The 12,673-nt window shown below is 43.8% G+C and overlaps 2 protein-coding genes across 2 annotated transcripts in view; both read right to left on the bottom strand.

Annotated features, from left to right (window-relative positions):
• LOC127912444 (kelch domain-containing protein 8B-like) overlaps nt 1-12,673 on the bottom strand; it is a 224,300-nt gene that overhangs the window by 201,961 nt on the left and 9,666 nt on the right. The window lies entirely within an intron of this gene.
• On the bottom strand, nt 2,063-3,280 carry LOC127912619 (antigen LPMC-61-like). Its single transcript, XM_052482640.1, has 2 exons — nt 3,148-3,280; nt 2,063-2,929 (listed from the first exon to the last, which is right to left on the bottom strand). The coding sequence occupies exon 2, from the start codon at nt 2,798-2,800 to the stop codon at nt 2,063-2,065; it is 738 nt and encodes a 245-aa protein (XP_052338600.1). The 5' UTR covers nt 2,801-2,929; nt 3,148-3,280.

The raw sequence follows: 12,673 nt of genomic DNA, 5'->3' as shown, positions 1-12,673 counted from the left end.
TGCCCAGTACTTCACAATGACCTCAAACAGTATGGCTGCCCAGTACTTCACAATGACCTCAAACAGCATGGCTGCCCAGTGCTTCACAATGACCTCAAACAGTATGGCTGCCCAATGCTTCACAATGACCTCAAACAGCATGGCTGCCCAGTGCTTCACAATGACCTCAAACAGCATGGCTGCCCAGTACTTCACAATGACCTCAAACAGCATGGCTGCCCAGTGCTTCACAATGACCTCAAACAGCATGGCTGCCCAGTACTTCACAATGACCTCAAACAGTATGGCTGCCCAGTACTTCACAATGACCTCAAACAGTATGGCTGCCCAGTGCTTCACAATGACCTCAAACAGCATGGCTGCCCAGTGCTTCACAATGACCTCAAACAGCATGGCTGCCCAATGCTTCACAATGACCTCAAACAGTATGGCTGCCCAGTACTTCACAATGACCTCAAACAGTATGGCTGCCCAGTACTTCACAATGACCTCAAACAGTATGGCTGCCCAGTGCTTCACAATGACCTCAAACAGTATGGCTGCCCAGTACTTCACAATGACCTCAAACAGTATGGCTGCCCAGTACTTCACAATGACCTCAAACAGCATGGCTGCCCAGTACTTCACAATGACCTCAAACAGTATGGCTGCCCAGTACTTCACAATGACCTCAAACAGTATGGCTGCCCAGTGCTTCACAATGACCTCAAACAGCATGGCTGCCCAGTACTTCACAATGACCTCAAACAGCATGGCTGCCCAGTACTTCACAATGACCTCAAACAGTATGGCTGCCCAGTGCTTCACAATGACCTCAAACAGTATGGCTGCCCAGTACTTCACAATGACCTCAAACAGCATGGCTGCCCAGTACTTCACAATGACCTTAAACAGCATGCCTGCCCAGTGCTTCACAATGACCTCAAACAACATGGCTGCCCAATGCTTCACAATGACCTCAAACAGCATGGCTGCCCAGTACTTCACAATGACCTCAAACAGTATGGCTGCCCAGTACTTCACAATGACCTCAAACAGCATGGCTGCCCAGTACTTCACAATGACCTCAAACAGCATGGCTGCCCAGTACTTCACAATGACCTCAAACAGCATGGCTGCCCAGTGCTTCACAATGACCTCAAACAGCATGGCTGCCCAGTGCTTCACAATGACCTCAAACAGCATGGCTGCCCAGTGCTTCACAATGACCTCAAACAACATGGCTGCCCAGTGCTTCACAATGACCTCAAACAGCATGGCTGCCCAGTGCTTCACAATGACCTCAAACAGTATGGCTGCCCAGTACTTCACAATGACCTCAAACAGCATGGCTGCCCAGTGCTTCACAATGACCTCAAACAGCATGGCTGCCCAGTGCTTCACAATGACCTCAAACAACATGGCTGCCCAGTGCTTCACAATGACCTCAAACAGCATGGCTGCCCAGTGCTTCACAATGACCTCAAACAACATGGCTGCCCAGTGCTTCACAATGACCTCAAACAGCATGGCTGCCCAGTACTTCACAATGACCTCAAACAGCATGGCTGCCCAGTACTTCACAATGACCTCAAACAACATGGCTGCCCAGTGCTTCACAATGACCTCAAACAGCATGGCTGCCCAGTGCTTCACAATGACCTCAAACAGCATGGCTGCCCAGTACTTCACAATGACCTCAAACAGCATGGCTGCCCAGTACTTCACAATGACCTCAAACAGCATGGCTGCCCAGTACTTCACAATGACCTCAAACAGCATGGCTGCCCAGTACTTCACAATGACCTCAAACAACATGGCTGCCCAGTACTTCACAATGACCTCAAACAGCATGGCTGCCCAGTGCTTCACAATGACCTCAAACAGCATGGCTGCCCAGTTCTTCACATTGAAGATGACCCAGATGTTCTCATGGTTGAGGCAGACAATGCTAGAAATGGACTGCTGAGATGCTTTTGCTATGTAGCACTTCTCACAACAAAGATACTTTAGCTGAAGTGAATGAAGGAAAAAATTAGCCAAGGATTGATAACAAAAGGTTTTTAATTCACAAAGGGAAATATCAGGACTCCGAACTGGTGCTGGTTTGAGAAAAACATTGTTTTTGTCTCATCCTCCTTCGACCATTGGTACACTGCTGGTTCTTCATGTCCCCCTCCTCCTTCAACCATTGGTACTGCTGGTTCTTCATGTTCCCCTCCTCCTTCAACCATTGGTACTGCTGGTTCTTCATGTTCCCCTCCTCCTTCAACCATTGGTACTGCTGGTTCTTCATGTCCCCCTCCTCCTTCAACCATTGGTACTGCTGGTTCTTCATGTCCGCCTCCTCCTTCAGCCATTGGTACTGCTGGTTCTTCATGTCCCCCTCCTCCTTCAACCATTGGTACTGCTGGTTCTTCATGTCCCCCTCCTCCTTCAACCATTGGTACTGCTGGTTCTTCATGTCCCCCTCCTCCTTCAACCATTGGTACTGCTGGTTCTTCATGTTCCCCTCCTCCTTCAACCATTGGTACTGCTGGTTCTTCATGTCCCCCTCCTCCTTCAACCATTGGTACTGCTGGTTCTTCATGTCCCCCTCCTCCTTCAACCATTGGTACTGCTGGTTCTTCATGTCCCCCTCCTCCTTCAACCATTGGTACTGCTGGTTCTTCATGTTCCCCTCCTCCTTCAACCATTGGTACTGCTGGTTCTTCATGTCCCCCTCCTCCTTCATAGCCAGCTCAACATACACTTCCTTTAAACACATTAGTTTGCACTCCATGGCCAGTTTCTGATGCATGCTCAGCCTTGTCTTTGTCATCTGGTCCAAGTTAGAGACACAATCTTCCCTCCTGGTTGGCCTTCATCCTGTAGCGGGCTCACCTTCATCCTGTAGCGGGCTCACCTTCATCCTGTCTTCTCCTCTCCAAGCTATGGTGCTCATCTACCTCTGGAAAATGATTACGTTGAGGCATTAGAGAACATTATTTCTTCAAGAATTGAATTCATTACATCATTTTTATTATGGGAGTGCAAGAGATGACTGACAAAAATGACATATTCCCTGCAGTCTGATGGATGGCACATGTTGAACGAATGTGTCCTACTAAATAAGGATTGGAACGGTCCCCCATCTGAACTGTCTAAAATGGTCAACATTCGTGATACCTTCCAGGGGTAGGTGGCTATCAATGATCCTGGTCCCCCAGCTCATATGTCTCCAGTCTTACTGACCACCAGTCCTGAAACGTTCCCTACGAGCAACAGCATGTCTTCTTTAAGTAGATTTGTATTTTTTTCCCACAGGACCGTAGAAAGACAAGACAATATAGAAATTATATTAGTAATTATGCATGATATTGTTTGTGTTACATTGTTTCAGTCACACAAATACATTTAGGCCCCACTGTGTGGTGTTACATAAGAAAATGAACATTTTAAAGTGACTCTGATTTGTAAAAGCAATAAAGCCCGTATCTTATCTAAAGTTGTTGTTGTATCCTTTTATTTACTTTCAATTTAAGTTTAATTGATTTCAAATGGTAGTCCAGACATTATTTTTCTTGTATTCTGTTGATGAATCATGCTGTTTGTTCTCCATAATTGGGTGGTTTGACACAATTTGCTTCAAGAGGTTTTTTTTTTCAAACTCAGTGAAATTCTTTGAACATTTCCTTTTATCTCTGCCCATTGTTTGGTTTAGGTGACTTGCACCATTTACCCCAATATTCCAATTGGGTATGACACAACAAGCTTGTCATACCTGTATTTGGGGAGTTTCTCCCATTCTTCTCTGCAGATCCTCTCAAGCTCTGTCAGGTTGGATGGGGAGTGTCGCTGCACAGCGCTTTCTCAGGTCTCTCCAGAGATGTTCGATCGGGTTCAAATCTGGGCTCTGGCTGGTCCACTCAAGGACATTCAGAGACTTGTCCCGAAGCCACTCCAGCTCCTTTTGGAAAGTGGACCTTCACCCCAGTCTGAGGTCTTGAGCGGTCTGAAGCAGGTTTTTATCAAAAACATCCACACCGCATGATGCTGCCACCACCATGCTTCACCGTAGGGATGGTGCCAGGTTTCCTCCAGACGTGATGCTTGGCATTCAGGCCAAAGAGTTCAATCTTGGTTTCATCAGACCAGAGAATCTTGTTTCTCATGGCCTGAGAGTCCTTTTGGTGCCTTTTGGCAAATTTCATGAGGGCAGTCATGTGCCTTTTACTGAGTAGTGGTTTCTGTCTAGCCACTCTACCATAAAGGCCTGATTGGTGGAGTGCTGCAGAGATGGTTGTCCTTCTGGAAAGTTCTCCCATCTCCACAGAGGAACTCTGGAGCTCTGTCAGAGTGACCATTGAGTTCTTGGTCACCTCCCTGACCAAGTCCCTTCTCCCCCGATTGATCAGTTTGGCAGGGCGGCCAGCACTAGGAAGAGTCTTGGTGGTTCAAAACTTCTTCCATTTAAGAATGACACGTCCTGACCTTAGTTCCTTTTTTATGTCTCTATTTTAGGTTGGTCAGGGCGTGAGTTGGGGTGGGCATTCTATGTGTTGTTCTATGTTTTTGTATTTCTGTGTTTGGCCTGGTATGGTTCCCAATCAGAGGCAGCTGTTTATTGTTGTCTCTGATTGAGAACCATACTTAGGCAGCCTGTTTTCCCACTGTGATTTGTGGGTAGTTGTTTTCTGTCTCTGTGTCTACACCAGACAGAACTGTTTCGTTTTCGTTCATTCTCTTGTTATTTTGTTTTGTGTTCAGTTTAACATGGACACGAACCACGCTGCATATTGGTCCGATCCTTCCTACTCCTCCTCAGAAGCGGAGGAAAACCGTTACATGGAGGCCACTATGTTCTTGGTGACCCTCAACGCTGCAGAAATGTTTTGGTACCCTTCCCCAGATCTGTGCCTTGACACAATCCTGAATTGGAGCGCTACGGACAATTCCTTCGACCTCATGGCTTGGTTTTTGCTCTGACATGCACTTTCAACTGTGGGACCTATATATATATATATATATATCTTTTTTTTATAGAAACATTACAAAGCATGCTCAAATTGTGTTGATGTAATTTTATCAGGGAAAATGTTTTTGGCCTGCTAAAAAATCTGAGTAACTGGTAGATATCTAAATTTACCTGCCACAGCAGCTGGTGGACTAAAAAGTACACAAACAAAACAGCAAATGCATCCAACAAATGTGTCACAAGCTTGATGTAGTCATTGCATGCTATAAATGTGGGACCAAATACTTAACTTTCTACTACTTTAATACACATACAAGTACATTTTGTCCCCCTAATATGGGGGTCTACGTACAAAAAGTGCCGTCCTTTCAAATCCAAAGTGTTGGAGAGCCAAAACAAAACAAAGCGTCACTGTCACAATAATTACGGAGGGCAGAGTGGGGGAAAACCCTGCGGTAGACAGGCGTCACTGTCACAATAATTACGGAGGGCAGACTGGGGGAAAACCCTGCGGTAGACAGGAGTCCTGTCCAGGGTGAGTACTTGTACATCAAGCTGCCTCACGCTGTGGGGATAGGAGCCTATGAGCCGTTCACATAAGACAAAAAAAGCTTCAATCAAACAAAAGTCATTTGTCACATGCTTCATAAACAACAGGTGTGGACTAACAGTGAAATGCTTACTTATAGCTCATCTCAACAATGCAGAGAGGAAAACAAATCATAGAAAAATACTAACACCGGTAATAAATACATAATGAGTAACAATATCTTGGCTGTATACCCAGAGTACCAGTAGCAAGTTGATGTGCAGGGGTATGAGGTCATTGAGGTGAATAAACTCAACAAAAAAATAAACATCCTCTCACTGTCAACTGCATTAATTTTCAGCAAACTTAACATGTGTCAATATTTATATAAACATAACAAGATTCAACAATTGAGACATAAACTGAACAAGTTCCACAGACGTGACGAACAGAAATGGAATAATGTGAACAAAGGGGGTGTAACGGTTGTCGTCTGGAGATAGAGGGGACCAAAGCTCAGCGTGGTTAGTGTTCATCTTTTTAATGGAAAACTGAAAACTTTAAAAACACAAAACAACAAAGTGACAACCGAAACAGTTCTATCTGGAGCAGACACACAAAGACTGAAAATAACCACCCACAAAACACAATAGAAAACAGGCTACCTAAATATGGTTCCCAATCAGAGACAATGACTAACACCTGCCTCTGATTGACAACCATATCAGGCCAAACAAGAAACCCAACCTAGAAAGACAAAACATAGAATACCCACCCAACTCACGTCCTGACCAACTAAAACAAAGAAATAACACAAGAACTCGGGTCAGAACGTGACAGGGGGGGTCAAAATCAAAAGCAACAATCAGTATCTGGTGTGGCCACCAGCTGCATTAAGTACTGCAGTGCATCTCCTCCTCATGGACTGCATCAGATTTGTCAGTTCTTGCTGTGAGATGTTACCCCCACTCTTCCACCAAGGCACCTGCAAGTTCATGGACATTTCTGGGGGGAATGGCCCTAGCCTTCACCCTCCGATCCAACAGGTCCCAGACGTGCTCAATGGGATTAAGATCCGGACTCTTCGCTGGCCATGGCAGAACACTGACATTCCTGTCATGCATGAAATCACTCACACAACGAGCAGCATGGCTGGTGGCATTGTTATGCTGGAGGATCATGTTAGGATGAGCCTGCAGGAAGGGTACCACATGAGGGAGGAGAATGTTTTCCCTGCAACGCACAGCATAGAGATCACCTGCAATGACAACAAGCCCAGCCTGATGATGCTGTGACACACCGCCCCAGACCATGACGGACCCTCCACCTCCAAAATGATCCCGCTCCAGAGTACAGGCCTCAGTGTAACGCTCATTCCTTCGACGATAAACGCAAATCCGACTATCACCCCTGGTGAGACAAACCACGACTCGTCAGTGAAAAGCACTTTTTACCAGTCCTGTCTGGTCCAGCGACGGTGGGTTTGTGCCCATGGGCGACGTTGTTGCCGGTGATCTCTGGTGAGGACCTGCCTTACAACAGGCCTACAAGCCCTCAGTCCAGCCTCTCTCAACCTACTGCGGACAGTCTGAGCACTGATGGAAGGATTGTGTGTTCCTGGTGTAACTCGGCAGTTGTTGTTGCCATCCTGTACCTGTCCCGCAGGTGTGATGTTCGGATGTACCGATCCTGTGCAGGTGTTGTTACACATGGTCAACCACTGCGGGGACGATCAGCTGTCCGTCCTGTCTCCCTGTAGAGCTGTCTTAGGCGTCTCACATTATGTGATGTGTCCATCTTCACTTGTAGACTGTGAGAAAGACCCGATCACTGACAGAGAGCCATTTGAGTGAGAGGTGCTTCGGCATGCAGCCGGGAGAAGATAATTATAATGATTATATTTACCCCAAGGGCACAACAGCCACTGGCCGCAAAGGCATGGATTTTTTTGGGCCCCCCAAAAAAAAAATCCATGCATTATGGCCACATATGCAGTCGGGAAATTCAAGGCATTATCAAGCGCTTGTCAAATTGTGAATGAGAGACTGATGAAGTGTGTACAGCCTGCGCAAAAAAACTAAGCAGAGCTCATGCCTTTCATGCAACTTTTTCAAATCATCATTAGTCTCATCATTAGAATATATAAAAAATCAAAAACATATAGTCCAACGTTTGTATCACAACTAAAAGTTACATAAATACCTCTAAATTAAGCATATAGGAAGGAGTACATGTTTTTTTTCTCAGAATAGCTGCATGTGTGCACTCCTTCAAATACTTTGGAGAAAATATATAAATTCAATTGTATTCTTCATACTATAAAATATTTTTTGTGATGGTGTAGGCTATGATTACATGGATGTATTAGACTTTTAAAAATGTAGATGTTCAAAAGGTCTGCATCAGTGGCTTGTAGGCTATGGGTGGAAGACAGGAGATGCTAAATGTGTTTGTTAATTAAGAGTCAATTACTGCTGCAAAAATGTTTTGGCACCCTTCCCCAGATCTGTGTCTCGACACAGTCCTATCTCGGAACTCTAGAGAAAATTATTTCGACCTTGTGGCTTGGTTTTGCTGTGATATGCACAGTGACCTGTGGGACCTTATATAGACAGGTGTATGTCTATCCAAATCATGTCCGATCAATTGAATTTACCACTGGTGGACTCCAATAAAGTTGTATAAACATCGCAAGGATGATCAATGGAAACAGGATGCACCTGAGCTCAATTTCGAGTCTCATATTATATTTTTAATACATTTGAAAATATATATATTTTTTAACTGTTTTCACTTTTTCATTTTTGGGTATCGTGTGTAGATTGATGAGTAAATATGTGTATTTTACCTATTTTTGAATAAGCCTGTAACGTAACAAAATGTAGAAAAAGTCAGGAGTGCGGAATCCGAATGCACTGTAAATGAGCTTACAATGACAAAACAAGGTCATCATTTTCTAATGTTTATGCCTATCATAGCCAGCTACATTTCCTAATGTTTAGGCCTATCATAGCCAGCTACAATTCCTAATGTTTAGGCCTATCATAGCCAGCTACATTTCCTAATGTTTAGGCCTATCATAGCCAGCTACAATTTAATGTTTAGGCCTATCATAGCCAGCTACATGTCCTAATGTTTAGGCCTATCATAGCCAGCTACATTTCCTAATGTTTAGGCCTATCATAGCCAGCTACATTTCCTAATGTTTAGGCCTATCATAGCCAGCTACATGTCCTAATGTTTAGGCCTATCATAGCCAGCTACATGTCCTAATGTTTAGCCTATCATAGCCAGCTACATTTCCTAATGTTTAGGCCTATCATAGCCAGCTACAATTCCTGATGTTTAGGCCTATCATAGCCAGCTACATGTCCTAATGTTTAGGCCTATCATAGCCAGCTACATTTCCTAATGTTTAGGCCTATCATAGCCAGCTACAATTCCTGATGTTTAGGCCTATCATAGCTAGCTACATGTCCTAATGTTTAGGCCTATCATAGCCAGCTACATTTCCTAATGTTTAGGCCTATCATAGCCAGCTACATTTCCTAATGTTTAGGCCTATCATAGCCAGCTACAATTCCTAATGTTTAGGCCTATCATAGCCAGCTACATGTCCTAATGTTTAGGCCTATCATAGCCAGCTACATTTCCTAATGTTTAGGCAACCAGAAAATGTTTAAAAGCCAGCTACATGTCCTAATGTTTAGTATCATAGCCAGCTATGTCCTGTTTAGGCCTATCATAGCCAGCTACATTTCCTAATGTTTAGGCCTATCATAGCCAGCTACAATTCCTGATGTTTAGGCCTATCATAGCCAGCTACATGTCCTAATGTCTAGGCCTATCATAGCCAGCTACATTTCCTAATGTTTAGGCCTATCATAGCCAGCTACAATTCCTGATGTTTAGGCCTATCATAATTAATGTCCTAATGTTTAGGCCTATCATAGCCAGCTACATGTCCTAATGTTTAATCATAGCCAGCTTTTCAATGTTTAGGCCTATCATAGCCAGCTACAATTCCTGATGTTTAGGCCTATCAGAGCCAGCTAAAATGTTTAGGCCTATCATAGCCAGCTACAATTCCTAATGTTTAGGCCTATCATAGCCAGCTACATGTCCTAATGTTTAGGCCTATCATAGCCAGCTTTTCCTAATGTTTAGGCCTATCATAGCCAGCTAACAATGTTTAGGCCTACATAGCCAGCTACATGTCCTAATGTTTAGGCCTATCATAGCCAGCTACAATTCCTAATGTTTAGGCCTATCATAGCCAGCTACATGTCCCAATGTTTAGGCCTATCATAGCCAGCTACATTTCCTAATGTTTAGGCCTATCATAGCCAGCTACATTTCCTAATGTTTAGGCCTATCATAGCCAGCTAATTTCCTAATGTTTAGGCCTATCATAGCCAGCTACATGTCCTAATGTTTAGGCCTATCATAGCCAGCTACATGTCCTAATGTTTAGGCCTATCATAGCCAGCTACATGTCCTAATGTTTAGGCCTATCATAGCCAGCTACATGTCCTAATGTTTAGGCCTATCATAGCCAGCTTCAATTCCTAATGTTTAGGCCTATCATAGCCAGCTAGATGTCCTAATGTTTAGGCCTATCATAGCCAGCTACATGTCCTAATGTTTAGGCCTATCATAGCCAGCTTCATTTCCTAATGTTTTGCTTGAAGTTAACATTGCATTTTACCGGGTAGAAATAGGCTGATTACACTGAGAAAAGTACCAGAAAAATGTAGCTACACATCAGTCAGAGCTGTCTGCTGATATAATGCCTGTTTGTGAATTCTCATCCGAATTTAGAAGTTCATCTGAAGGACACAATTGTCAACCAGAAATGACAAAAATAAGCATTGTAGATCTGCATTTACAAAAAAATATCCTTAAATCCCTCGTTGGAGAAGCTGGTACACATCCCCTCTAACTTCACAGGAGGTGGAAATACTGCAATGAAAGGAAATGTGCATTTTGCTAAAGTAAAACAACACTACAAATTAACCCTGAAAGTTAAAAAGGTTTCATGTTATCGTGGTAAACAACTAAATGTTTTAAAGACGTTCTACTTCATCTACATTGTCAGAAACACACATTGTCTTTGGTAGTCATCATAACCCTTATAACTGTTGGCATTACAGTATGTTCAACATGTTTCTGATCCTCTGGGAAACGAGCTGCTAAATCAAATCTTATTCGTCACTTACACATGTTTAACAGATGTTATTGCGGGTGTAGAGAAATGCTAGTGTTTCTATCTTCAACAGTGCAGTAATATCTAACAATTCACAACAATACACACAACCTAAAAATTAAAATCACGGAATTAAGAAATATATAAATATTAGGATGAGCAATGTAGGAGTGGCATAGACTAAATACAGTAGAATAGAATACAGTATAAACATATGAGATGAGTAAAGCATAGACTAAATACAGTAGAATAGAATACAGTATAAACGTATGAGATGAATAAAGCATAGACTAAATACTTTAGAATAGATTACAGTATAAACGTATGAGATGAGTAAAGCATAGACTAAATATATTAGAATAGAATACAGTATAAACATATGAGATGAGTAAAGCATAGACTAAATATATTAGAATAGAATACAGTATAAACATATGAGATGAGTAAAGCATAGACTAAATACAGTAGAATAGAATACAGTATAAACGTATGAGATGAGTAAAGAATAGACTAAATACATTAGAATAGATTAGAATTAGAATACATTAGAATACAGTATATACATATGAGATGAGTAAAGCAAAAATATTTAAACATTATTAAAGTGACAAGTGTTCCATTATTAAAATGGTCAGTGATTTCAAGTCTAAGTTTATGGGGCAGCAGCCTCTAAGGTGCAGGGTTACGTAACCGGTTGGAAGCCGCCTAGTGATGGCTATTTAACAGTCTGATGGCCTTGAGATAGAAGCTGTTTTTCAGTCTCTCGGTCCCAGCTTTGATGCACTTGTACTGACCTCGCCTCTGGATGATAGCGGGGTAAACAGGCAGTGGCTCAGGTGGTTGTTGTCCTTGATTATCGTTTTGGCCTTCCTGTGACATCAGGTGCTGTAGGTGTCCTGGAGGACAGGTAGTTTGTCCCTGGTAATGCGTTGGGCAGACCTCACCACCCTCTGGAGATGCCTGCAGTTGCGGGCGGTGCAGTTGCCATACAAGGCGGTGATATAGCCCGACAGGATGCTCTCAATTGTGCAGCTGTAATAGTTTGTGAGGGTTTTAGATGCCAATACATATTTCTTCAGCCTCCTGAGGCGCTGTTGCACCTTCTTCACCACACTGTCTGTGTGGGTGGACCATTTCAGTTTGTCAGTGATGTGTACGCCAAGGAACTTGACGCTTTCCACCTGCTCCTTTGTGGTCCCATCGATGTGGATAGGGGCGTGCTCTCTTTGCTGCTTCCTGAAGTCTACAATCAGCTCCTTTGTTTTGTCGACATTCGACAGGTTATTTTCCTTGCACCACACTCCCAGGGCCCTCACCTCCGCTCTGAAGGCTGTCTTGTCATTGTTGGTAATCAGGTCTACTACTGTTTTGTCATCTGCAAACTTGATGATTGAGTTGGAGGCGTGCATGGCCACGCAGTCATGAGTGAACAGGGAGTATGCTGTGTTGAATGCTGAGCTATGGTCAATGACCAGCATTCTTACATAGGTGTTCCTCCTGTCCAGATGGGATAGGGCCGTGTGCAGTGCAATGGCAGTAAGCAAATTGAAGTGGGTCTAGGGGGTCAGGTAAGGTAGAGGTTATATGATCCTTAACTAGCCTCTCAAAGCATTGAGTGCTATGGGGAAATAGTCATTTTGTTCAGTCACCTTTGCTTTCTTGGTACAGGAACAATGGTGGACATCTTGTAGCAAGTGGGGGCAGCAGACTGGAATAGGAAGAGATTGAATATGTCCGTAAACACCCCAGCCAGCTGGTCTGCGCATGCTCTGAGGACGCAGCTAAGAATGCCGTCTGGGCCGGCAGCCTTGCGAGGGTTAACACGCTTAAATGTCTCACTCACGTCGGCCACGGAGAAGGAGAGCCCACAGACCTTGGTAGCGGGATGCGCCAGTGGCACTGTGTTGTCCTCAAAGCGGGCGAAGAGCGTATTTAGTTTGTCCGGATGCAAGACGTCGGTGTCCGCGACATGGCTGGTTTTCCCTTTGTAGTCCATGATTGT

Source organism: Oncorhynchus keta, chromosome 27 (assembly GCF_023373465.1).
Source record: "Oncorhynchus keta strain PuntledgeMale-10-30-2019 chromosome 27, Oket_V2, whole genome shotgun sequence".
Classification (NCBI taxonomy): domain Eukaryota; kingdom Metazoa; phylum Chordata; class Actinopteri; order Salmoniformes; family Salmonidae; genus Oncorhynchus; species Oncorhynchus keta.
This window is presented reverse-complemented; position numbering and strand designations above follow the sequence as displayed.